This window comes from Dreissena polymorpha, chromosome 4 (assembly GCF_020536995.1).
Source record: "Dreissena polymorpha isolate Duluth1 chromosome 4, UMN_Dpol_1.0, whole genome shotgun sequence".
Classification (NCBI taxonomy): Eukaryota; Metazoa; Mollusca; class Bivalvia; order Myida; family Dreissenidae; genus Dreissena; species Dreissena polymorpha.
In genome coordinates, this window is record NC_068358.1 from 137,374,091 (window position 1) to 137,397,416 (window position 23,326).

General features: G+C 34.2%; 1 protein-coding gene across 5 annotated transcripts; it reads left to right on the forward strand.

Moving 5' to 3' along the window:
- The first annotated feature begins 452 nt into the window (after positions 1-452).
- On the forward strand, positions 453-21,853 carry LOC127876760 (LON peptidase N-terminal domain and RING finger protein 1-like). 5 transcript variants are annotated; one of them, XR_008048060.1, is made up of 13 exons: positions 453-1,093; positions 5,233-5,351; positions 5,889-6,011; positions 7,620-7,853; positions 8,452-8,556; positions 10,068-10,128; positions 12,090-12,218; positions 12,939-13,141; positions 14,616-14,737; positions 15,327-15,497; positions 15,820-16,004; positions 16,532-19,403; positions 20,053-21,853. XR_008048060.1 is itself a non-coding variant. In XM_052422217.1 (12 exons), the coding sequence occupies exons 1-12, from the start codon at positions 511-513 to the stop codon at positions 16,819-16,821; spliced, it is 2,325 nt and encodes a 774-aa protein (XP_052278177.1). In that variant the 5' UTR covers positions 453-510; the 3' UTR covers positions 16,822-21,853. The 5 variants fall into 5 exon arrangements, 3 of the variants coding, with proteins under 3 accessions (XP_052278177.1, XP_052278178.1, XP_052278179.1); XR_008048059.1 differs by having other exon boundaries at positions 16,532-19,098; positions 19,255-21,853; XM_052422217.1 differs by having other exon boundaries at positions 16,532-21,853.
- The last annotated feature ends 1,473 nt before the right edge of the window (positions 21,854-23,326 follow it).

Consider the following 23,326-nt stretch of genomic DNA (forward strand, 5'->3'; position numbering starts at 1 on the left):
TGTTGTTGTTTTTTTGTAAAACAATAAATAATTCAAAGCATTTACTGACACGCGTAAATGGACAGCCCATTTCTATGAACGAGTCACTTTAATTTTGACCTACATTTTTATATAAACACACGTTCTAGTATTAAACCATTGATCGCTGAAAGCTAACATTGAACTTGACCCCAAGCCACGCTGTACAGAGAGCGGACACGTTTCGGTCTTTATGCGACTGTATTCAAAAAGGTTATATAAGTTTGGCTTTCGAAGGTTCAAGCCCTGTTCAATAGGAATTCATATGGCTATTTCTTTGATACACATTAACAATATATAACATTTGAAAGCATGCATTACACAATGGTATCTGCATTATATAACTTATGTAACTTAACGAATCATTGAACGTCAATTTTTTTCGACCAATCAGCAACAAGATAAATGTCATGTGACTCTATTTATGTAAGCCTAGATTTTTGACAGAAAGGAGAATCTGTACGAAAGGCATGTGTATAACAGTTTCAAACCATGGTTGATCTAGCTAGGCAAGCATTTACTTCGAAGAATTTTGACTTAGCTGCCGAAATTTACGAACGGACAATACGTGAAAATGGACCTAAAACTGAATTATTGTTAGGATTAGCCGACTGCTTTGCTAGACTTGGCCAATTTGACAAAGCTTTCCAGTGCTACTCTAAAGCTTCTAGGCATGGGCCTATTTCACCAAAGGATTTGAAACATTTAGTGTCGGCTCTAGTGAACATTGTGAAGCAGGATATTGTGATACCTCCTGAAATGAACAAAATTGTGATGTTCGACTGTCTGCTATGTCGAAATATGCTGTTTGACCCGGTTACTATACCGTGTGGACACACTTTCTGTAGACCGTGTTTAATAAAAAACCAGTCAAAACAATGTAAACATTGTAAGGCTATTCATCCGCATATGAATATTTCAAGAATAAAAACAAACGTTTTATTTTCACAAATAATAGACAAATGTTTTCCAACATATCGAAAAGCAGTAGAAGTAAAACAAAGTGCAAATGATGCTATGCAGTCCTGTAGATTTGAAACAGCAATACAGCTGTATACTTCCGCATTGGAGTTAGGTAATTTTTCCTTTTTTGTTATTAAATTTCGATTTATTTATGTTTTGAAATGTACATGTTATGAAACGTCGCTTATGTAATGATAGTTACTAGACGCTTGGAATTGTTATATAAAATGAATAAGCGTCTTAGTGACGGTGTATGTGTAGTTTACTCCTCTGACGGAAGATCCTACGCTGTAAGTTGAATAGGTTTATTTATAAACAGTTTAATAATGCAATTTATGTTAGCAAATGTTTGAGCGGCTTAGTGGTTAAACACTGATGCAAGAACTGGGAGGTCCCAAATTGATTAACCATTCATTCTTTCACATGGTTGTCCACGTACCCTAAATTGTGGTAGATAAGTTGCAATTATCCAACCCAAGGTCGCCGTGGTGTAATGGATATGGTGTCCGCCTTGCGAACGGGAGGTCACGGGTTCGATCCCCACCGTGGGAGCGTTCTTTAGATCTCCCCTAAAGACACCAAGTACTGGTTCTAGGCCCAGGAAACGGACTCGAGAGCGTTTATATAAGCCTAAGGCTTTCGACGCAATCGAGCTAAAATAAATAGGTTTAAACTAATTATCCAACCCACATCTGTAAAAACCTCCTTGTTGCTGGGAGTTGCAACTGGAGATTTTTCATGTCAAGTCTTCTGTCTGGAATCCAGGGGACTCTTTAAAAGGTAGATTTAGCTACATTTAAATTTTCAGGCATAAATAACTTAAAATAGATCATACATTTATCCATAATGCTCAAATCAAAATAACTTACTTGTGCTTGCTGAATAATGACATTAATCCAAGTTTCAAACACAACACTTCATGAAAATGTGCAAGTTTGTTTGCAATGGAAACGCAAAGTATTCTGAATTTGAAGGGATGCTTGTGAATACATTCACCATCCAGGTTTTTTTTTTCCACTTTTTGGGAAGATAGCCCATGGCTTTGGAATTGGGAATTTTATCGGCATTTTCATGAAATTGGGAAAATAAATTCATTAGCCTTTTTTTCCACACGAAAAGTCCACTGATTAGAGAAATACTAAATTTGATTTAACTCTTTATAATCATTCAAATTAAAAGAAAAAAATCATATAATACTTTGTTAGATTTAATTGAATTAAAATTGAGATAAAATACACATAAGACTTCTTTCAAAAAAAAAAAAAAAAAAAAATTTTTTTTTTTTTTTGGCAATTGGGAATTTTGTGCCACATTTTGGGAAAAAAGGATACTTTTTGGGATTGGGTACATGGCCGAATTTCGGCTATAAAATGGGGCCAAAAAAACCCTGCCATCTTCGAAATCCACAGCAGGATTAATCTTGTGTCTAATCAACCAATCAGACTAAACCAACTATCCCTGAACGGGAACCTGTGTAAGATAAATCAATTTGTCAATTCCAAACATTCAGTTTTATTATGGTTTTAATCAACTTTTTGTGAGAATTTATCAACAAAAACATGCAAATTGATGTTGATGGTAACAGTTATGCATTTGTAACAATGTATCAGGTTGATTGAAATCGATTTTGTAGGCAAACTCATCAAACTTGAGACTTATTTTTTTTACATTTTAACATAGAATTTCGTTTAATCAGTAAATAGTTAATAGTCATAGCTGTATGTATATAATCATGAAAGAAAGAATGAACTGGTGGTATGATTTTACTGAAGACTGAACTATTCCCCTTAACTCAACTACTTAGTCTTATATGGTGCAATCGCCATATTGGTGATGCACTCAATAAACTATTAAAGTAAAACTTAGTTAAACTAAGTTGGTTGACATGTCAAGATAGCTGCACACCATAAAAAATTATAAGACATGTCATTGTTAAAACATTGGATTACAGCAGGCTGTTGGAAGAACTGATAGTTTTTACATCAGTTACAAGTCAGGCTTTTTCCGCTCCATTTTGGGAATACGCCACACTGGAATTTTGGGAATTTCGCGTCGTGAAACCCCCATTTTGGGAAAAAAATTGGCTCAATTGGGAAAAATTATCGCATGTAAATAGTGTTTCTTATATTTCAAAGAAGCCATTAACTGGTAAATAACGACTATTTTGATAACTTATTATTAAAATTTTACAAAGTATTATGAACATGTGAGATAAGGGCAGGTTTTTTAATCTGAATTTGGGGAAAAGGCCTGGCATTTTTTGAGGTGAAAAAAATTTGTGCAAAGCGGCGGATTTTGAGGAAAATAAGGAAAGTCTTAATTAATCATGAACATATTTTACAGTTTTTAAAACAAATTCAAGGCAACAGATAATTTAATTATGCAACACTTTCTATTTTCTACACCGGATCAGGTTAACTTATATATTTAAAGGTAAAAAAAATAAAAAAATAATTTTTTTTTTTTTTTGGAATTGGGATTTTTTTTTTCAATTGGGAAAAAAACAACCAGATTTGCATTGGGAATGGGGCCGAATTTCGGACCCGTGGCATAGGGCGGAAAAAGCCTGCAAGTATTGAGAAACTTGCAGCATTGGTTTACTTTGTTAATTTATTGAAACATAAATAGGGTCCAGACCAGTATGTATTAAAAATTTTTTATAGTTATTTTGAAATTATTAGTGAGAAAAAATAATATATTTTTCTTTGTTCTAAGTCCATTCTTTATTATTAACTATAAGAATGGGTTGGTGAACACAGGCTGTTAAGTGAATAGTCAACAAATTTTTTAAAACTGCAGTTATGAATTTAAACTATGAACTTACATGTATCATTTCTCAATCCGTCATTTATTTAATAATTATAATCAGTGCATATTTAATACTTCATAGTTCAACAATTTAAACAGGAGATTGAGTTAAGACTTACCAGAGAACAACAATTACACAATTTAAGTGATATTGACTATCTTTGAACACTTCACATCTGACTTCATGATGGCACCATCATGACACACAAAATCAAAGTCTTCACTCACTCAGCCATAAATCAACCAATCAGAATCATTTATACCAGAAAACACACTCTGTTCAATGTTGTGGAAAGAGATTAAAAGCAAAGCTGGTTTTGGTAGTGCCTATGTACTAATTATAGTACCTAAGTACTTATTATGTCATTACAGTCAAAAGAGTTTAAATTAAAGCTGCTTGAAAACAGTATAAATGTGCTTTTGTCAAAGATCGATAAATGTTACTTTATGATTTGTATGTGGCATACTCATAAAAGAAAAAACAACAACAATTAATTAAAACAAATATTTATATATTATTAATAAAAGATGTCTTCTTCTATATGCATGGGCAAAATTATAAGGTATGCCAAGTTCACGTTGGGTACCAGGGCTTTTTCTACTTCTGTGAGAATGGCCGTTTTTCACAATTTTGGGAAATTTGTGACTCAAATTTTCACAATATCAAGAAGTTCTGGACTCAAATTTTCACAATTTTAGAAAGTTTGCGACTCATTTTTTCACAATTTTCAATAGTTTGCAACTCATTTTCACAAAATGGAGTGCCAAGGCCCAAAAAGAGGAAAAAAGCCCTGGGTACTGGGCTCTAAATTGTCAGGCCCTGTGACATTGGCACCAAATTCAGTACTGTGAAATTAACTTGGTGTGCTCTTACTAGGCCATAGTTTAAATAAATAACCCCTTACATTGATGATTCCTTATTTTAAGGATATACTAATTTTGTAATTGTGGTGTCACGATTACAGCCTGAATTTAGTCAGGAATATCGTGACAAGAAGTTGTGTCGCAATAAGCTCAGTCCAGAGAGCACTCGTCCAGACATCTTGTGTTTCTGATAGAATATGTGGCTTTAATGACACTGTAAAAACATTGACCATATTTAAACATAAAAGATAGAGAAAACATCAATAATTGTTAGCATCACAGGGATTTGGAAGTAAAAATGGGTAACATTGAATTAATGCCTATCAATATTGTTGTATTTGCATCCTTAATTAAAAAAAACACATTGTGTTCGTAGAAATAAATATTGTAAAGTTCATTAAGAATTCTATATTTATGTCAGTTTTGTTCTTCTGTATTAGTTTATAAATATGCCTTTGTTGCAGTGACATAATTTTGCCCTCAGAAGACTTCATTTAAATCACACCCCTAGTTGGAGATGACGCATAATGCATTACAATTGTATTTATATGAACTGATATAAGTTGTTGTTTGTTACAGCTCCTAAAGACCATCTGCTGCTGAGCAATAGATCATATGCATTCTCCAGACTTGATAAGTATCAGGAGGCCCTCGACGATGCTGATCATGTTCTCAGCCTTCGCCCTGATTGGCCCAAGGTAATGTGAGCTTTTTTTAACCCTTTGCATGCTGGGAAAATTGTCGTCTGCTAAAATGTCGTCTGCTGAATTTATAAAATTAGCATTTTCTTTATTTTTTTTCAAAGAATACTATCAGAATAGCAAACAGTTTGGATCCAAACTGTTTGCAAAGGCCTTAAAAATTCGGTTCCCGCATTGTAAGGGTTAACCAGCTCCTTTTGAAGTCATTTTTGTTTAAGGCCTTAAAATCTCAATGGTCGTGGTGTCTGCGCTGCAAACAGGACTTTGATAGCCGTTTGTTGAGCGATTAAATTATCTTTCTTAAGACATTGAGAAATGGTTGTACCAAACCAACTATATTTGTTGATTAAGAGTGTCTCTACAAGCCCAAGGCCTGGACTCATACAGAGTTGATTTATTGACACTTAATTTTGTTTGTGTAATTCATTTTGACAAAAGTTGTGTTTATTTAATAAAAATTCAACACAATTTAAAAATTGAGCGAAAATTACATTCACAAATGTCTTTAATAATAATATTGCATTATTATTACAGGGGTTCTTCAGGCGAGGATGTGCCCTCTATGGACTTGGTCATTATGAAGAATCAGTGGTGGCCCTGTTGCAATGTTTGGCCCTTGACTCTTCTATTGAAACTGCAAAAGACTACCTCTCTAAGGTGAGCAGATCAGGTTCTGCAGCTCAACAACTACAGGGGCATTTTCTCAAGTTTTGTACTTGGCCCATACATGTAGCTCATAACCAAAACACTTCTTTTCAGTTGTACAATTTCTTGTTATTTTGCTTTATCATGTTATAATCATGTGTACATAAATACACACAGCTTGTAGCTCTCCTAAATCAATTGTGCGTTAAATTTAATGAAATAATGTTAACAGTAAAGTGCGTGTGTAGAAACAATGTCAGCAGGATAATTGTAGTGACTTAGTACATTGTATATAATAATATATTTGACATCGGCATATGTCCTGTTTGCCTGTTGTATTCATGTGACATGCCCAACAAACAGGCCGTGAGGTCATGGTCTAGGTTGTCTGGTCAAGCAAGCCAATCCCCATGATTTTGGTAAGGCAAAGTGGCAATGAACTGTAGTTGAAATAGGTTCAATTTGATAAACCTGGCTTCTGACCACACTGCAATTATATTATGAAAGCACTATCATTCTAATGAACAAAGAGCATATTCGTCTAGCTCTTAGCTTTTCTTCCTAAAGAACATTAAATGTGTGAATATCCCAGGGTTATTTTGATTAAAATTATATAATACACTGTAGTTGTTTACAGACTTGGTATTAACATGTTGTTTTATAGTCATGTAACTCAACATGGTAATATAAATAAAGCAAAAAATTACATAGGAATGAAGATCTTGAAATGTTGTCTGTAACATTTCTTTGATTCTATATTATGAAGATTTTGCCATTTAGAAACAGCATTTTTTAAACAAATACAAATCACAGAAGTAGTTAAATCAACATAAACGTTCTTTTTTTAACATATATACATTTACCACTGCTATGCTCATATTGAAATCATCAAATATGAACTTATTGAAGAAAAAAAAACAACTTAATAAATATCTGTGGATTTATCATTACTGTTGTATTTTGAGTTTAAGGTTTAACAATTAATATGAACCGGGTAATTATGTACTGATAAAAGTGTTATGCTATCTTTAAAGCAGAACAAAAATGGGTACAGAAAGTGTGCAATTCATGTACTGACAGTGACACCAGTATTGGTTTTATAACCATCAGTTTATATAACATCTCACTGTAACATGTTCCAAATAGTGACATACACGCTTTTATTGCATATTAAATTAAATAATAGGTATGGATAAACTTGTTTAAAGAAATGTGGCTTTAATAAAAATGATTTAATTAAGCATACTTAATGAACACTCATATGCAGTTTAAGCCAATAATGTAGGATTATTTTCTCCATAATTGACCAAGATAGACCACTTCGTCTTATTTAGTACATATTATATAAAAGGTTTATTTTTAAACCACCAAATCTGTGTGCAAAGGAAATTGAATCCTAATGCCCCCATCTGCACACAAAAAATATATTGAAAGGAAGTTAAAAATATTTGATGGGAAAAAATCTGTATGTAGCAATTGATAAAAAAACTGTAAAATGTAATTAAATAAGTCCCTTGGTCAAGTATCACAGTTGCTATTAGTGCTGCCATCAAGTCTGGACTGATGAAAGTCACACCAACAGTAGGTCATGGTAGCAGAAGTGGTTTATTTACATTTCAGGCCCTTCACAATATCATTCTCCCACTTGCCCCAGACGACCCAAAAGCAGCCGAACTGCAACGGGAGCTGAACCCCAGCCTTCTTGATCAACTGATTCGCTCAAATTTCGATGCGTCGCTCATGCCTGGGCGTGTGACGGTCCAGACCGTGCATGAACTGAAGCAGATCATCACAGATACAGTGAATACTGCTGCTAACTTCCTGGATGAGAAGTGTCAAGCATTTAATCCAGAGGTGAGGGGAGGTTTTGGTTCTTAGTTATTATTTTATATATGAGCTGTGCAGTGTAAAAAGGTGGTTTAATGCATGCGCTTCAAGTGTAGTCCCAGATAAGCCTGTGAAGTCCGCACAGGCTTATCAGGGACGACACTTTCCACCTAAAATAGATTTTTGCTAAGAAGATACTTTCTTGAAACAAAAAAATATCATGTGAGCCGAAAGTGGCATCCCAGATTAGCCTGTGCGGACTGCACAGGCTAATCTGGGACAACACCTTACGCACATGCAATAAAGCCTTTTTTCGCAGAGCACGGCCCATATCTCTGTTGGTTCTTAGAGTTTGTAGAAAATAAAAAAGAGACAGGTCATGGAACTATAGTGTCCTTAATCTATGATCCTTGTAACACTAAACTGAAAGCTAAATCATAATAACAAATATTTCCAATTATTATGGAAAAAACAACACTTGCTTATTTATAACAATAGCATTTTTTTTAAAGGCCTCAACAATTTAGTATGGTCATTGTTAACTGTTGGTTACATTGTATTTGGTTTATAGTTTTGTTATTATAATAACATGTTATAGGGGCACGAACATCCTTACTGATTACAGGTATCTAAAGTAGACATGGCACGAGATCGTCAGCCTGTCGGACATTGCCGACGAAAATTTCTTAAGGCCGACCGCGAATTTCAAGATCGCCGGACTCACAGTCCGGTAATTTAAAAAAAAGACTGTTATTGTCTTGTAATATCTTAACAAACAGAACTGTTTTGGTTTAACAAGCAATAATGATTTCCGGACAAAATCAGCCAAGTTTCATCAACATTAGTAGATTTCAGGGCACATTTGGTAAATTCAGAGAGGGATTCCAAAATCAATATCAGTTAACCAACTAGAAGGATGTGTATGACTGTGTATAAATAAAAAAAGTTAAATCAGAAAATAATCTTAGTTATGTGAATGAATGGCATTGACAGAATATTTTTATGTCCCCCACTATAATAGTGGGGGACATATTGTTTTTGCCCTGTCTGTTTGTTGGTCCGTTGGTCTGTCTGTCTGTTTGCGCCAACTTTAACATTTTGCAATAACTTTTGCTATATTGAAGATAGCAACTTCATATTTGGCATGCATGTGTATCTCATGAAGCTGCACATTTTGAGTGGTGAAAGGTCAAGGTCATCCTTCAAGGTCAGAGGTCAAATATATGTGGCCAAAATCGCTCATTTTATGAATACTTTTGCAATATTGAAGATAGCAACTTGATATTTGGCATGCATGTGTATCTCATGGAGCTGCACATTTTGAGTGGTGAAAGGTCAAGGCCAAGGTCATCCTTCAAGGTCAGAGGTCAAATATATGTGGCCCAAATCGCTTATTTTATAAATACTTTTGCAATATTGAAGATAGCAACTTGATATTTGGCATGCATGTGCATCTCATGGAGCTGCACATTTTGAGTGGTGAAAGGTTAAGGTCAAGGTCATCCTTCAAGGTCAGAGGTCAAATTTATGAATAAATTTGCAATATTGAAGATAGCAACTTGATATTTGGCATGCATGTGTATCTCATGGAGCTGCACATTTTGAGTGGTGAAAGGTCAAGGTCATCCTTCACAAGGTCAAGGTCATCCTTCAAGGTCAAACATCATATAGGGGGACATTGTGTTTCACAAACACATCTTCTTAGTAAAATAATTATGTACATTTCTATTTAAGAGTAAAACAAAATCACTTAAACCACACGCAAAATTGAGTCTGGTGAAATTAACAATAAGAGTGTACATTTTTCATCTTGGAAGGACTGTCTATTGTGTACATTGATTCTGGTGGTCTTTTGCCATGTCTGCTTAAGGCTGTTGTATTTTCTATGTCATATGTTTACAATTACCACAAAATATTTAATGAGCGATTGATTGCTTTTGTTTTCGAGAATGTTCAGATTGCAAACTTGTATCTCTAATTCATTTGCACTTTACAAACAAGGTCATGACATACATATCAGATAAGAGCAAATGTACTGCTAAAATTGTTCATGGTAACAAAAGCTTTTGCTACTTGACAGGTCATTAACTGACAAAATTTGATGATAAGAAAAATCAGTAGCCCCTTAATAATTTGGTTGCAAGCACTACTACATCATCAAGTTACAAGAAACCCTGTTTTATTGGCTTAGAAGTAAAATCGAAAGTACATATGCTATATTATTATTTTATTATTTTTCAGATTAATGCTACTGGAACAAGTTTTGAGAGTGCAGAACCAGGCCCTTCAAGTAGTCTAAGATGTAAGTATGACCATTTTGTGTATTTAGTGGCACAGAGTGTAGTGGTATATCTTCACACGTTCAAGTGCGTCTATTTATCTGTTTTATAATATTGTATCTTTTCGTGTACTTTCTATGACTGATCTGGTTTTCTGTCTTTGATTGTTATAAAATCTGAACATATATTTATAAAATGAATCGGTAATTATGAACACCAGTTAAATTTTGTCTCAAACACTATACATTTACTTTTCCTTTTAAACAGTACACTAATAATAATGTTATTATTTAATGCTCAGTGATAAAATATAGAACATTACGGGCAAAATATTTCTCTTGATCTTTCTCACTAGCCTGACAAAGGAGTACTTTTTGAAATTTAAAATAAATTTTAAGAATATCATTGATGCATGATAGGTCACTAGTTATCATTGCAAAACAGAAAGAAGAAAAGATAAATACTAATAAATGCTGAAACTTCAGTTACAAGTATCACTTACTTATCAGCTCTAAAATTGAAAACATGAGTCATAAAATGACTTACTCCTTACTAATGATTGCTAAAAGCACAGTCAAAAGCCACAATTATTATATAAACATAATCACAAAAACCTGTTACAGTTAACTCCCATGGTTTCTCAGGGGAATGACCTAAGGAATTTTGCCCTCGTGCTGAGCTGGTTTCAGTCAACGTACAATAAAAAGACGTATCTTTTAATACCATGTTTGTTTTGTTCTTTTGAAATGTAAACATGTTAAAGTTATTGTATACTATATGTATGATTAATCCAATAATTTTGAGATATTATGTAATATAAAAAAAAATCATATTACGTTATGTAACTTTTTATGCAATATTTGGGGGAAGGGAAACATGCACAAAAACTACTTTTTTAAATCACTGTTAATAACATAAACAAATGAAAAAAATAAATAAATTAGTTTAACATGGCAGTCATACGGCTAAAAGCTCTACCTTCAATGTTGAAGGTGTTTGCCTGTTGGGATGTATTTTACTTGTCTCACAGTTGAACTTTTAACCTTTCATGATGTTTTATAACAGTTGACTTGTTGAATAATGAACTCTTGGTGACAGGCCTTCTATATGAGTTGACATGTATTCTATGAAATAAGCTTGACTTATTTGGTAGTCGAACTGTTCTATGTGAATTGAATGCAAAGTTAAGGCTTGAGAAGCTAGGAATTTCAGAATTTCTCTTCTACAATTGTCTGTTGTATTTACCTTTCTTGTTGAAACAAGCTGTCATTAAAGCTGTCATAACATCTAATGTTCTGTATTCTGTACTAGTTTTAATATTGATCATTTATTAAAATCTAAGTTTTACATAGAATACCAAGTGACAAGCACTGGTACATATCAATATATCAGATGTCTCATTTAAATCACTTCAGTTTGAGTATAGAAAGAAATATTTAAGGTTAAAAAATGAAAACCTTACAACAATTGTAATTGACCCCAATAATGCCATTGAAATGTGATCTTTGATTGTGTAGACACAAACTTTATGGTTCAATATGGAACAAAATGCAACAGATATCCTTATTCTTAAACATTGTTTATGCACTTATGCACAATATCATAAATCATGATAATACGTTTAATGACTCTTTTAATAACAAACAGAGTCATTTCATTATTTTGTTGGGTGTTTATGTGAATATAATTTTAAATGTTTTCTGATTAATTCATTTAAAAATAATAATCAGGAAATTCTGAATTGAATCCTCCTGGAATGCAGTCCAGGAAAGCTAGAGCCAAAGGTTGTCTGTTTGCTAATAATGATGTTAATAATATCACTTGTATAGCATCTGACCCTATATTTTGTAATACATGGTCAGTTAATTTATGAAAGGAATGAGCATACCTACCAATGATTTTTTGGAATTTGTTTTGAGGTGGCATGTTAAATTAAAAAAAAGTTTTCTGTTCAAATGTTTATCTAGATACCCATGTGTTGCAGGTATCTCAGCCCCCAACTCAAGGGCAGGGACTCCCGTGATGATGAAGAGAAACTTCTCGGAATCCTCAAACCTGGCCCGCACTGATGATGGTGTGAGCTCCAATGTTGCAATGGAGACAAATCACCAAGGTGCGCATCAATCTTTAGAAATCTTTGCTCAAGTTAACTTTTTTTAATGACATTGCTCTACCTTATAACCATTTAAACCATCATTTCTTACTTCATAAGATTTTAACTGCAAACTTTATTGCTTTATTGTGCTTTTGTTTTCAAAATAGTGATTGCATTTATCATTGTCAGTTATCTGCTGAACAAATTTGCCTTAAGGATTTTGGCCATTAAGACCGTGAATAAAAATGCAAAATGATAATTAATTCAGTGCAGTTTGTTAATGCATATGCGTTTAATGTGTTTATCTCGAATAAATTATTACATTCATTTGAGTGCAGTACAAAAACTAAATGAAACATATTTACATTCACTAGGTCAAAGTTATAATACAGCATAGACTTAGAGAGATTGTACTTTCATGACGCATTTCGGTTTAACCATGGTAAAAACATCGCACACTATTCTTGTGATTTTTTGTCAATATTTTTGTTGAACATGCTGCACACCTCAAATAGGTTTAGCCAACATTTAAAGCATTCTTATCAATAAATAATACAATAATATTTCCTATAGAACATTTTTTTCTTATTGATAGATTGTGGCATTGAATATATAGGTAATTAATCTTTTATATGCGCACATTTTTCTGCTGTTTAAGATGTGATATTTATTCCGAAAATTATGTCTATGTTAACTTATGTCCATTGTACTTATCATACTTTTGACTACAATTTTCAGGTGGAGAGTTGCCACCCCCAGACTCCAGTTCCAACAATGTGCAACTGGCTCTGAACCGAGAGGATTTCGAGTGTAGCCTGTGCTACAGGCTCCTGCATCTACCAGTGACCACCACCTGTGGGCATGTCTTCTGTCGACCCTGCCTCGACAAGTGCTTGGACCACAAGACCGAGTGCCCTCTGTGCAAGAGCTCCCTTGTTGAGGCATGGATAATACAAAAAATAACTGTTTTGTGTGATGTGTTTATGCCATTGTGCAGTCAAGTAGGCGTTTGTGTTATGCAGAACTTTATTATTACCATTCTGGGGCCAGTTTTCATAACTATTTTGTAAACAATTTATTATAGTTTGTAAAAAATATATAATGTCCTTACATTTAATTTTGTTATCTTTTAATTATATTCAATTGTGTCATACATGCATTTACCATGGAAAGAATCAACACATGTTTCCTTATGCCATGATTAACATTCCTAAAAATCATTATTATTATTTGACATTAATTGTTGTTGATTTCATGGGTACATTCATCATAGTTTTTATTATCCCAATAAACAAATATTACAATCTTTGATTTTTTCAAAAGCTGTATGTAGGAAAGAAATTCATATTCTATGTTATCCACATTTCAAGGATGTTTAGTTATATATCTTTGCACACACATGACCTGATTTTTGAACAATCCAGATTTATTAAGATTTTGTTGAGTACAGTTCACAGACCAGGGCCAGTGTACATGGCTTACACTTGACATTCCTGTATAAACGTTTTTCTACTACTAAACAATTGACATTTCTGATAAATTACAGTACTTAAAATGAGCAGATATGTACAATGCAAAGCACTGGAAGCTTTGTAGAAAACTAAACAAACTAGTTTTCTTACTTGAATTTAAAGCAATAAGAATCACATCTTCTCTGGTCAATCAGTCAACAGGGATTTCAATAGATTTTGAATACCAGGAGTCAAATAACCTCTGCAGTGTTTCTTTTCCCCATTTTGGATGGGGTAAATATGTTCTAACTAAAATTGGGAAATTAGTGTTGTTGTTTTGCTAAAATATGCTTCAAAATTAAGGATACAAGTGTTTTCAGTATTATATTTACTAAGGTTGAACTTATGTGGATGGGAGATAAAAAAATATTGAGATCAAAAGTTTTTTTTGTTTTGGAAAGCTTCCATTTGGAACTTTTAGCTCCCATTTCGGCAAAATATATACTCTTTTCCATTTGGATTGGGGCAGATTACCCCACCAAATATTGAATGAAAAAACAAACATTGCTCTGTGATTGAAAATTTAAGGGGTCAGATGTAATTTTAAGAGGTCAGAATTTTGTCTTTGTGTAATACTTAAATTTGCTGTTTATGTTTTTTAGTTAACATTTTAGCCAAGTGCTATGCTCATAAACACAATTTGTTACATAAAAATTATATTATTTATTCTTCCCAGTAACATTTGCATCATGATGATGCTAGGCAGCTAATTTGCACGAGTCAAAAGTGGGAAATTTCAAAATGCTTGCATCAAAAAGCAGCATTCTGCTTCACTTGAAACCGTGAGTCCAGCTGAGTTGTTAACTTTATTACAATAGACTTCTTTATTGGCAGATAATTTGCAGGGCTGTTAATATCACTTAATGCAACCACATCTAACATCCCTCTATCTTTACTTCTTCAGTACCTGGCTGAGCGTCGTCAGGCAGTGACGTCTGCCATAGAGAACTTCCTGGAGACCTACCTGCCTGCTGAAAACAGGGAGCGGGCTCAACAGCATGAGGAGGAGCTGCAGGAACTAGCCAGGTAACTGAACGCTTCTCACTGTCTCAGAGTTGATCAAGGTAGCCAGGTAACTGAACGCTTCTCACTGTCTTAGAGTTGATCAAGGTAGCCAGGTAACTGAACGCTTCTCACTGTCTTAGAGTTGATCAAGGTAGCCAGGTAACTGAACGCTTCTCACTGTCTTAGAGTTGATCAAGGTAGCCAGGTAACTGAACGCTTCTCACTGTCTTAGAGTTGATCAAGGTAGCCAGGTAACTGAACGCTTCTCACTGTCTCAGAGTTGATCAAGGCTTCTTCAGGCTCCTTATTTGTTTAAGCCAAAACCTCCACCCTATGGAAAAATTCTATTTTATCTGTTGAAATGAAAGCAAGTTTTAGCAAAATGGAATTCTCTTCAGCCTAATTGATCACTTTGAAGCCATTTTGCTCATTTGGTGAATTGCACATTAAGCCCTGTTAAATAATGTATCATTTTGCCCTCTGATCAAAGATGGCAGAGTGTATTGCTTTGATTATGTAGTATGTTGAAAGGGAAGGTACGGGTTCATTTGAAATGGTACAAACAATAGGTTTTATAATATAAAATTGATGTAATTAATGTCTTTTACAGGATGGGTGAAGATAAAGAGCATGATATACCAATATTCGTCTGCACCCTGGGGTTCCCGAATGTTCCATGTCCGTTGCACATTTTCGAGCCTCGATATCGGCTGATGGTTCGCCAATGCATGGAGTCTGGGCGGAGGCAGTTTGGCATGTGCATTAGCACAGGACCTGAAGAGTAAGTGTTCATTTAAATACTGTTTAAGCATTCATTGTATTTACTCAGTTCATGTTATACATCTCACAGATATGTTTCTGACTATTGGCACTGAACAATATTGTCTTTATCATTGAACATGAATTTGTTACTATTTATTATACAAATTTTCTTAAATTGATAGAAAATAAATATTAATTGAGCATGTGGAAAACCTTGTAAACGCGGGAGCAAAATTAGCATATGGATTTATTAAACATTGTTCACCAGAGATATATAGAGCATATATATTACTTGAGGAGATTCTGTCATAAATAAATAACAGTATACTCTGTTTTGTTAGGCCTGATTTTTCTGAATATGGTACCATACTGGAAATCAGAGATGTACAGTTCTTTCCTGATGGAAGATCGCTGGTGGATTGTGTTGGCGGGAAACGCTTCAAGGTCATCAGCCGAGGTCAGCGTGATGGGTACAATACAGCGAAAGTTGAGTACATAGAAGACCATCCGCCTGAAAATATGGAAGGTAGGAACCTTTTAAAATGGACTTAACCTGTTAAGAAATGTCAGGGCTCATACAGATGGCATTGTTTTTTGATAACCTTTTTTGTTTGAAAGCTTGCAAATTTTCACAATTTCTTGATGCAAAGGAAGACACTTTAATTCACGCACACAAAGATTTTTCTTCTAGTCAGATATTGAAATTTGAAGTCTTTGGCTTAATTTGCAAAAGTTTCTGTTTCCCATGGTTATTTATTTTTGAAATGCAGTTGAAAGACTGATACAATTTCCAGTTGTCACTGTGATTTAAACTTCTAAATTTGCATTTATTATAAGTTCTTAGTCTGTGTACCTTATGTACAAATATAAAACAAATATGTGTTCTGTTTTAGCTAAATAAATGAAGTGTTAGATAATAGTATGCCTTTGATACATTTTATACATAGTTTGCTATGCTAGCATAGCTTGCATATTTTTCAATTGTTTGTAGATAGCAGTAACGTAGAAAAATAAAATACCCTGGTATTAGCATTATGTGGTTTACAATTTCAGAGGTTCGAAAGCTGTCAGAAAAGGTGTACAAAGTATGTAAGAAGTGGTACAATGAGCTACATCAAGGACAAAGAGCCCAGATTTTGCAACATATGGGAGAATTGCCAGGAGCAGAAAATGAGCAAAACTTTGGAGCCCATGGTACTGCATGGCATTGGTGGATGACGGCAGTGCTTCCTATTGATCCGCGCATTCAGCTGGCCATGATTGCTATGACCTCGTACAAGGAACGCCTCAAAGGTCTCGGCAAAGTTCTTGGATTTTTACAAAATAAGCGAGACAGTCGGTGACTGGTCATGGTGCTATCCGCCATATTCGCTGTTATGAACATCATATTCAGATACGCCATGGAAACCTCAGGATAAACTGCAGATGTAAAGTTTGGGGATGTGTAAAATGGCTTTGGTGTACCTTATAACCAAAAATTTGTCACCTCAAATAATATGGGCTTGTCTGCTCATTTTTATGTGTTGGATAATAGATATGCCCCTGTTTAAGATTAGACTCTGGACAAAGAAAACTGCTTCATGTAAAGTCTGTATTGCAGATACTTTCTATGCCATTTTAGCAATGCTACTGAAAACATATCAGGTAAAAACTTTGGTTTTGATATGCTATTGATAAAATGATAAGCAGTATTTTTATTAGCTCGTCTCAGCACAATGTTTCATTGTTTGAATGATATGTGACCTTTTATTCTTTATACATGTTATGTAATAAACAATGTATTTCCTTTTTTAACCATATAAATTGACAGGTGAACTAGAATACTTCTTTAACAATATTAAGTCAGAGATGATGGACATTCATGATGATTGTCCCACAATATTTATGCCCCCCTTCGAAGAAGAGGGGGTATATTGTTTTGCACATGTCGGTCGGTCCGTCCGTCCACCAGATGGTTTCTGGATGATAACTCAAGAATGCTTATGCCAAGGATCATGAAACTTCATAGGTACATTGATCATGACTGGCAGATGAACCCTATTGATTTTCAGGTCACTAGGTCAAAGGTCAAGGTCACAGTGACTCTAAATAGTAAAATGGTTTCCGGATGATAACTCAAGAATGCTTATGCCTAGGATCATGAAACTTCATAGGTACATTGATCATGACTGGCAGATGGCCCCTATTGATTTTCATGTCACTAGGTCAAAGGTCAAGGTCACAGTGACTCGAAACAGTAAAATGGTTTTTGGATGATAACTCAAGAATGCTTACGCCTATGATCATGAAACTTCATAGGAACATTGATCATGACTGGCAGATGACCCCTATTGATTTTCAGGTCACTAGGTCAAGGTCACAGTGACTCGAAACAGTAAAATGGTTTCAGGATGATAACTCAAGAATGCTTACGCCTAGGATCATGAAACTTTATAGGTACATTGATAATGATTGGCTGATGACCCCTATTGATTTCCAGGTCACTAGGTCAAATGTCAAGGTCACAGTGACACGAAAAGTAAAATGGTTTCCAGATGATAACTCAAGAATGCTTATGCCTAGGATCAAAAACTTCATAGGTACAGTGATCATGACTGGCAGATGACCCCTAATGATTTTCAGGTCACTAGGCCAAAGGTCAAGGTCACAGTGACAAAAACGTTTTCACTAAATGGCTGCCACTACAACTTACAGCCCATATGGGGGCATGCATGTTTTACAAACAGCCCTTGTTACTAATTTGAGCTCTACCATCAAAACTGTAAAAAACAATTGAATAAGAAAATATTGTATCCTGTCTGCATCCTAATTTTGTTTCGCCCCACTAATTGTACCTTCACATTTTAATTTGTATTTTTGTTACAGTATTAAGATATTTTTGCAAGTTCTTAGAGTATTGTAAATTATTCTTATATTGTTTTATAGTTTTTAAAGTTCATGTGTCAGTACATTAGTATAAACAATTTTTTGCAAAGCATCAAATTGTAACTTGAACATTTCATCAATATTAAAATTGTTGTTGCGATTAGTTTAAAGGTTATACAAAAGATATCTTGTACACAATATATTAATAGTTTGAGCAAAGTTAAATCAGAAATCCAACATTTGGTGAAACCATGTTTGTGTAAGAGTAACAATATTTTTTCAAGGGTGTCATCCCATTTAGCACCAGACGTTGCCCAATTTCATTTGACAGAAATTTCATCTGCTTTGGAGTTTTAGCTCACCTTTCACGAAGTGACATGGTGAGGTTATGTGACCGTGTGATGTCTGGCATCCGTTGTGTGTGTGTGTGTGTGCGTGCGTGCGTGCGTGCATGCGTGCGTCAACAATTTGTTTGTGAAGACAGTAGAGGTCACAGTTTTCATCCAATCTTTATGAAATTTGGTCAGAAAGTTTATCTTGATGAAATCTGGTTTATAATTGTATTTGGGTCATCTGGGGTCAAAAACTAGGTCACTAGGTCAAAAACTAAGTCAAATAATAGAAAAACCTTGTGTAGACAATAGAGGTCACAGTTTTCATCCCATCTTTATGAAATTCGGTCAGAATGTTTATTTTGATGAAATCTGGGTTGGGATTGTATTTGGGTCATCTGGGGTCAAAAACTGGGTCACTAGGTCAAAAACTAGGTCAAATAAAAAAAAAACCTTGTGTAGACAGTAGAGGTCACAGTTTTGATCCAATCTTATGAAATTAAGTCAGAATGTTTATTTTGATGAAATCTGGGTTGGGATTGTATTTGGGTCATCTGGGGTCAAAAACTGGGTCACTAGGTCAAAAACTAGGTCAACTAATAGAAAAACCTTGTGAAGACAGTAGAGGTCACAGTTTTCATCCAATCTTTATGAAATTTGGTCAGAATGTTTATCTTGATGAAATCTGGGTTGGGATTGTATTTGGGTAATCTGGGGTCAAAAACTAGGTCAAAAACTAGGTCACTAGGTCGAAAACTATGTCAAATAAAAGAAAAAACTTGTGTATACAGTGGAGGTCACAGTTTTCATCTAATCTTTAAGAAATTTCGTCAGAATGTTTATCTTGATGAAATCTGGATTGGGATTGTATTTGGGTCATCTTGGGTCAAAAACTAGGTCACTATATCAAAAACTAGGTCAAAAAATAGAAAAACTTTGTGTAGACAATAGAGGTCGCAGTTTTCATCCAATCTTTTTGAAATTTGGTCAGAATGTTTATCTTGATGAAATCTGGGTTGGGATTGTATTTGGGTCATTAGAGGTCTAAAACTATGTCACTAGGTCAAATATTAGAAAAACCGTCAACAATTTGTTTGTGTAGACAGTAGAGGTCACAGTTTTCATCCAATCTTAATGAAATCTGGTCAGAATGTTTATCTTGATGAAATCTGGGATGGGATTGTATTTGGGTCACCTGGGGTCAAAAACTAGGTCACTAGGTAAAAAACTAGGTCACTAGGTCAAATAATAGAAAAACCTTGTATAGACAATAGAGGTCACAGTTTTCATCCAATCTTTATGAAATTTGGTCAGAATGTTTATCTTGATGAAATCTGTGTTGGGATTGTATTTGGGTCATCTGGGGTCAAAAACTAGGTCACTAGGTCAAATAATAGAAAAACATTGTGTAGACAATAGAGGTCACAGTTTTTATCCAATCTTTATGAAATTTGGTCAGGATGTTTATCTTGATAAAATCTGGGTTGGGATTGTATTTGGTTAGTAAGGTGAGCGATTCAGGACCATCTTGTATATAGATGTATTCATGAATGTCTGTGTGTGAGCGTGTGTGTGTGCAAAACTATCAAAATATATACCATAAAGGAAATACTTAGTTTGTTATGCCCTAAAGGAGAACCGGCACCTTTCTTTCTGGTAATAGGTACATTAGGAACTCCGAACAACTGTGTGGAGCGTGGTACAAATTTACAGTTAAATGACCTAAATGTGATGATATTAAAAGAACCAGGCAGAAATATGGCCTTGTGTTTTCTGCTACATTAAATGAAGTTGCCTGTGTTTTCAACTTTCTTAAAGTAAAGAATTGATCCTCCTCAAACTAACGTAGTTAAATGACGTTAATCAATGAATCTTGTTCCATTTTTCACAGTACAATAAGCCTAATGTGTAGATGATTGCAAAGAAAGGAAATGTGGCTACTTCCAGTTTTGACTTAATAATGAACCATTGCGTTTTTGTAATGACTGTAGAATATATAGCAGATTTATTGTGTCCAAACGTGTTTTGGGAGCATCAGTGTCTGGGACAGATTTCTTTGTTTAGTCTATTTCTATAACAGAAAAAAGCTTTATTTGTGATTGTCTATTTATTTATGTTTTATCTTTGTATATACACCTTATATTATTTATAACAGTCCAAAATGTGTAAATGAATTTGGTTGTATCATAGTAATTTCAATAAAATACTTAATAGACAGCAGTTGGTAACATATGAGCCTGTTGCTTAATAATTTTGTAATTATTTAACAACCTGAATCCATGAAGATGTTTGACCGTTGGCCTTTGGTGTGACTTTTGGCTTAGGGGTAACACATCTCCACATAGAAAAATTTAGGTAAATTATTTTGAAATTGCTTGATAAAGGTTGAATTAACTTTTATATTTCAACTTTTCTTTACTCTTTTGATAGACCTTGACGTTTTAGGTAGGGACACAGTTGTCAGACAGTTTACAGTAGAGACAATCTGACCATGATTAACATTTTAAAATTGCATGATGACTGATAGAGTTACAGCCCTGAAAAGCTGTTATGGCAAAGTTAAACTTTAGACCTTTAAATTTGACCTAAACCCTTAAGTTAGGGGGACAGACTTTTGGCACCATGACTCATCTTAGCATCTTTGACATTTGTGGTAAGAATAAAATTTCTTTAATTGTTGCATTGAAAATATAAAAACCTATTTCACTTGAGAAAATATTCGTATCTGCATTAAATAACTCCTGTGACTGGAGCAGCAATAACTTGTGAGCATCTGTCGGTCCAAATCAATATGTCATTGACCTTAACCCATATGATAATTTGAGGATGTTTATGACAACTTCTGCCTTCACTATGTTTTCCTCTACACTGAAGTCATTAAGCTTTGTTAAAAACTGTTAATTATGAGAATTTTAACAAATTCAACATTGTGTTTATTTAAAGATGTTGTTTTATTATGATATATGACTATGAACCAGATATTATACATGGATGTTGTGATTGTCTTATTTGTACATTTTCTTCTGTTTTAGTCTATGTACAAATAAAAAAAACAATATTTCTTTTGAATGATTAAAAACTTACTTTTGATCGGTATCTGCACATGATATTAACTTAATGAAAAGATTGTGTGTTGTTTTAATGACCATGCTGTATAAAAATAAAAAAAACATGAAAATAAGAATGCATTATTTTAGTTGTTTTGTTTTTTATCGTCAATTAAGCAATATTGAGGTGGTCATTTGTGGTAGTCATTTTATGATTACAATGATCATTGAAAAAGTTACTGTCAAGCCAGTTCTGACCTCTGATCTCTTGGTGTGATCTTGACCTTTAAGTTAGAAATACAGATGATACAGCTGACGCGTGATCATCTCATGGTCATGAATATTTGTGGTTAGTTATTTTAAAATTGCTCTATAAATGCCAAAGTTGTAGTCCAGAGAGCATGGACCTATACTGGTACACAAAGGTTTGTGACAAGTATGTACAGCTTTCCAACAGCAGACTCAACAAAATTAGAAGTTATTTTTACATACATTTACCAGCAGTTGCTTCATATCCAGTTTGTCTCATGCTGAAACCTATTGCAAAATATGCTTATTATAAAGTCTTGTGGTCCTTGCACTGTTATTTTATGACAAACATGTATTCATTTTGAAATCACTATCTAAATGGGCTTTTGAAGAATTTCTTTTATACATTTAAATGTTTAGGTTTTGTCTTGAAAACTTACCAAAAATGTAACTATTACAGATCTTAACCATCAATTGGGTTTTCAATAATAACATAACTGATTCACAGAAAATTCTGTATTGGAACAGCTCTTGTTAAAAACCTTTACAAGTATTCTTCATTGAAACAGTAGGTTCCTGATTGAAACATTATCAAAGCCAAAGAATAGGCAACCATCCCGAGTTCACAAGTATTACGTTCATTTTGTTTAATGGCGTTGCCTTAAATTTGTTTTTCCAAGGGTTATCAGATAATCTATTGGATTATACAACGCCATGTGTGTGTTTCTATCAATTCAAATCCATGGAAAGTCCTTATTTATCTCACCTGAGCAGAACATGGTATTGTGCTTGCCTTTTCTCAAAATTTTACTATGTTAACGCTCTAGAGGCCACATTTATTGTCCAATCGTCATAAATCTTGGGGGAGTCCCTATGATTTTTTGAACGAGTTAGAAAATGGTTCCAGTTGGTTGAAAAACAGGGCCACCCGATGTGTGTCAGTTTTCCTTATTTGGCTATAGTGAAACAGTGTTAACACTCTAGAAGTAACATGTATTGTCCTATCTTCATGAAAGTTAATCAGAACATAAGTTCTAGTGATATCTTGGATTAGTTCAAAAATGGCTTGGTCTGTTGAAAAACATGGCTGCCAGGGGACGGGGCTTTTTTACTTATTTGGTTACAGTAAAACCTTGTTTACACTCAAGAAATCACATGTTTAGTCAAATCTTGATATTACTTAGTTTGAACATGTGCCCCTATAATATCTTGGATGAGTTCGAAAATAGTTCCGTTGTTATAAAAAAAATGGCCCCCGGGGGGCGGGGCATTTTCCCATAAATGGCTATGGTTAAACCTTGTTAACACTCTAGAAGTCACATTGCTAGTCCAATCTTAATTAAACTTGGTCAGAA

Coding starts and splice junctions, on each gene's coding strand:
- LOC127876760 (XM_052422217.1), top strand. CDS start 511: ATGGTTGATCTAGCTAGGCAAGCATTTACTTCGAAGAATTTTGACTTA. Junction 7,854..8,451: donor GTCAAGCATTTAATCCAGAG/GTGAGGGGAGGT, acceptor TACTGATTACAG/GTATCTAAAGTAGACATGGC. Junction 10,129..12,089: donor CCCTTCAAGTAGTCTAAGAT/GTAAGTATGACC, acceptor CATGTGTTGCAG/GTATCTCAGCCCCCAACTCA.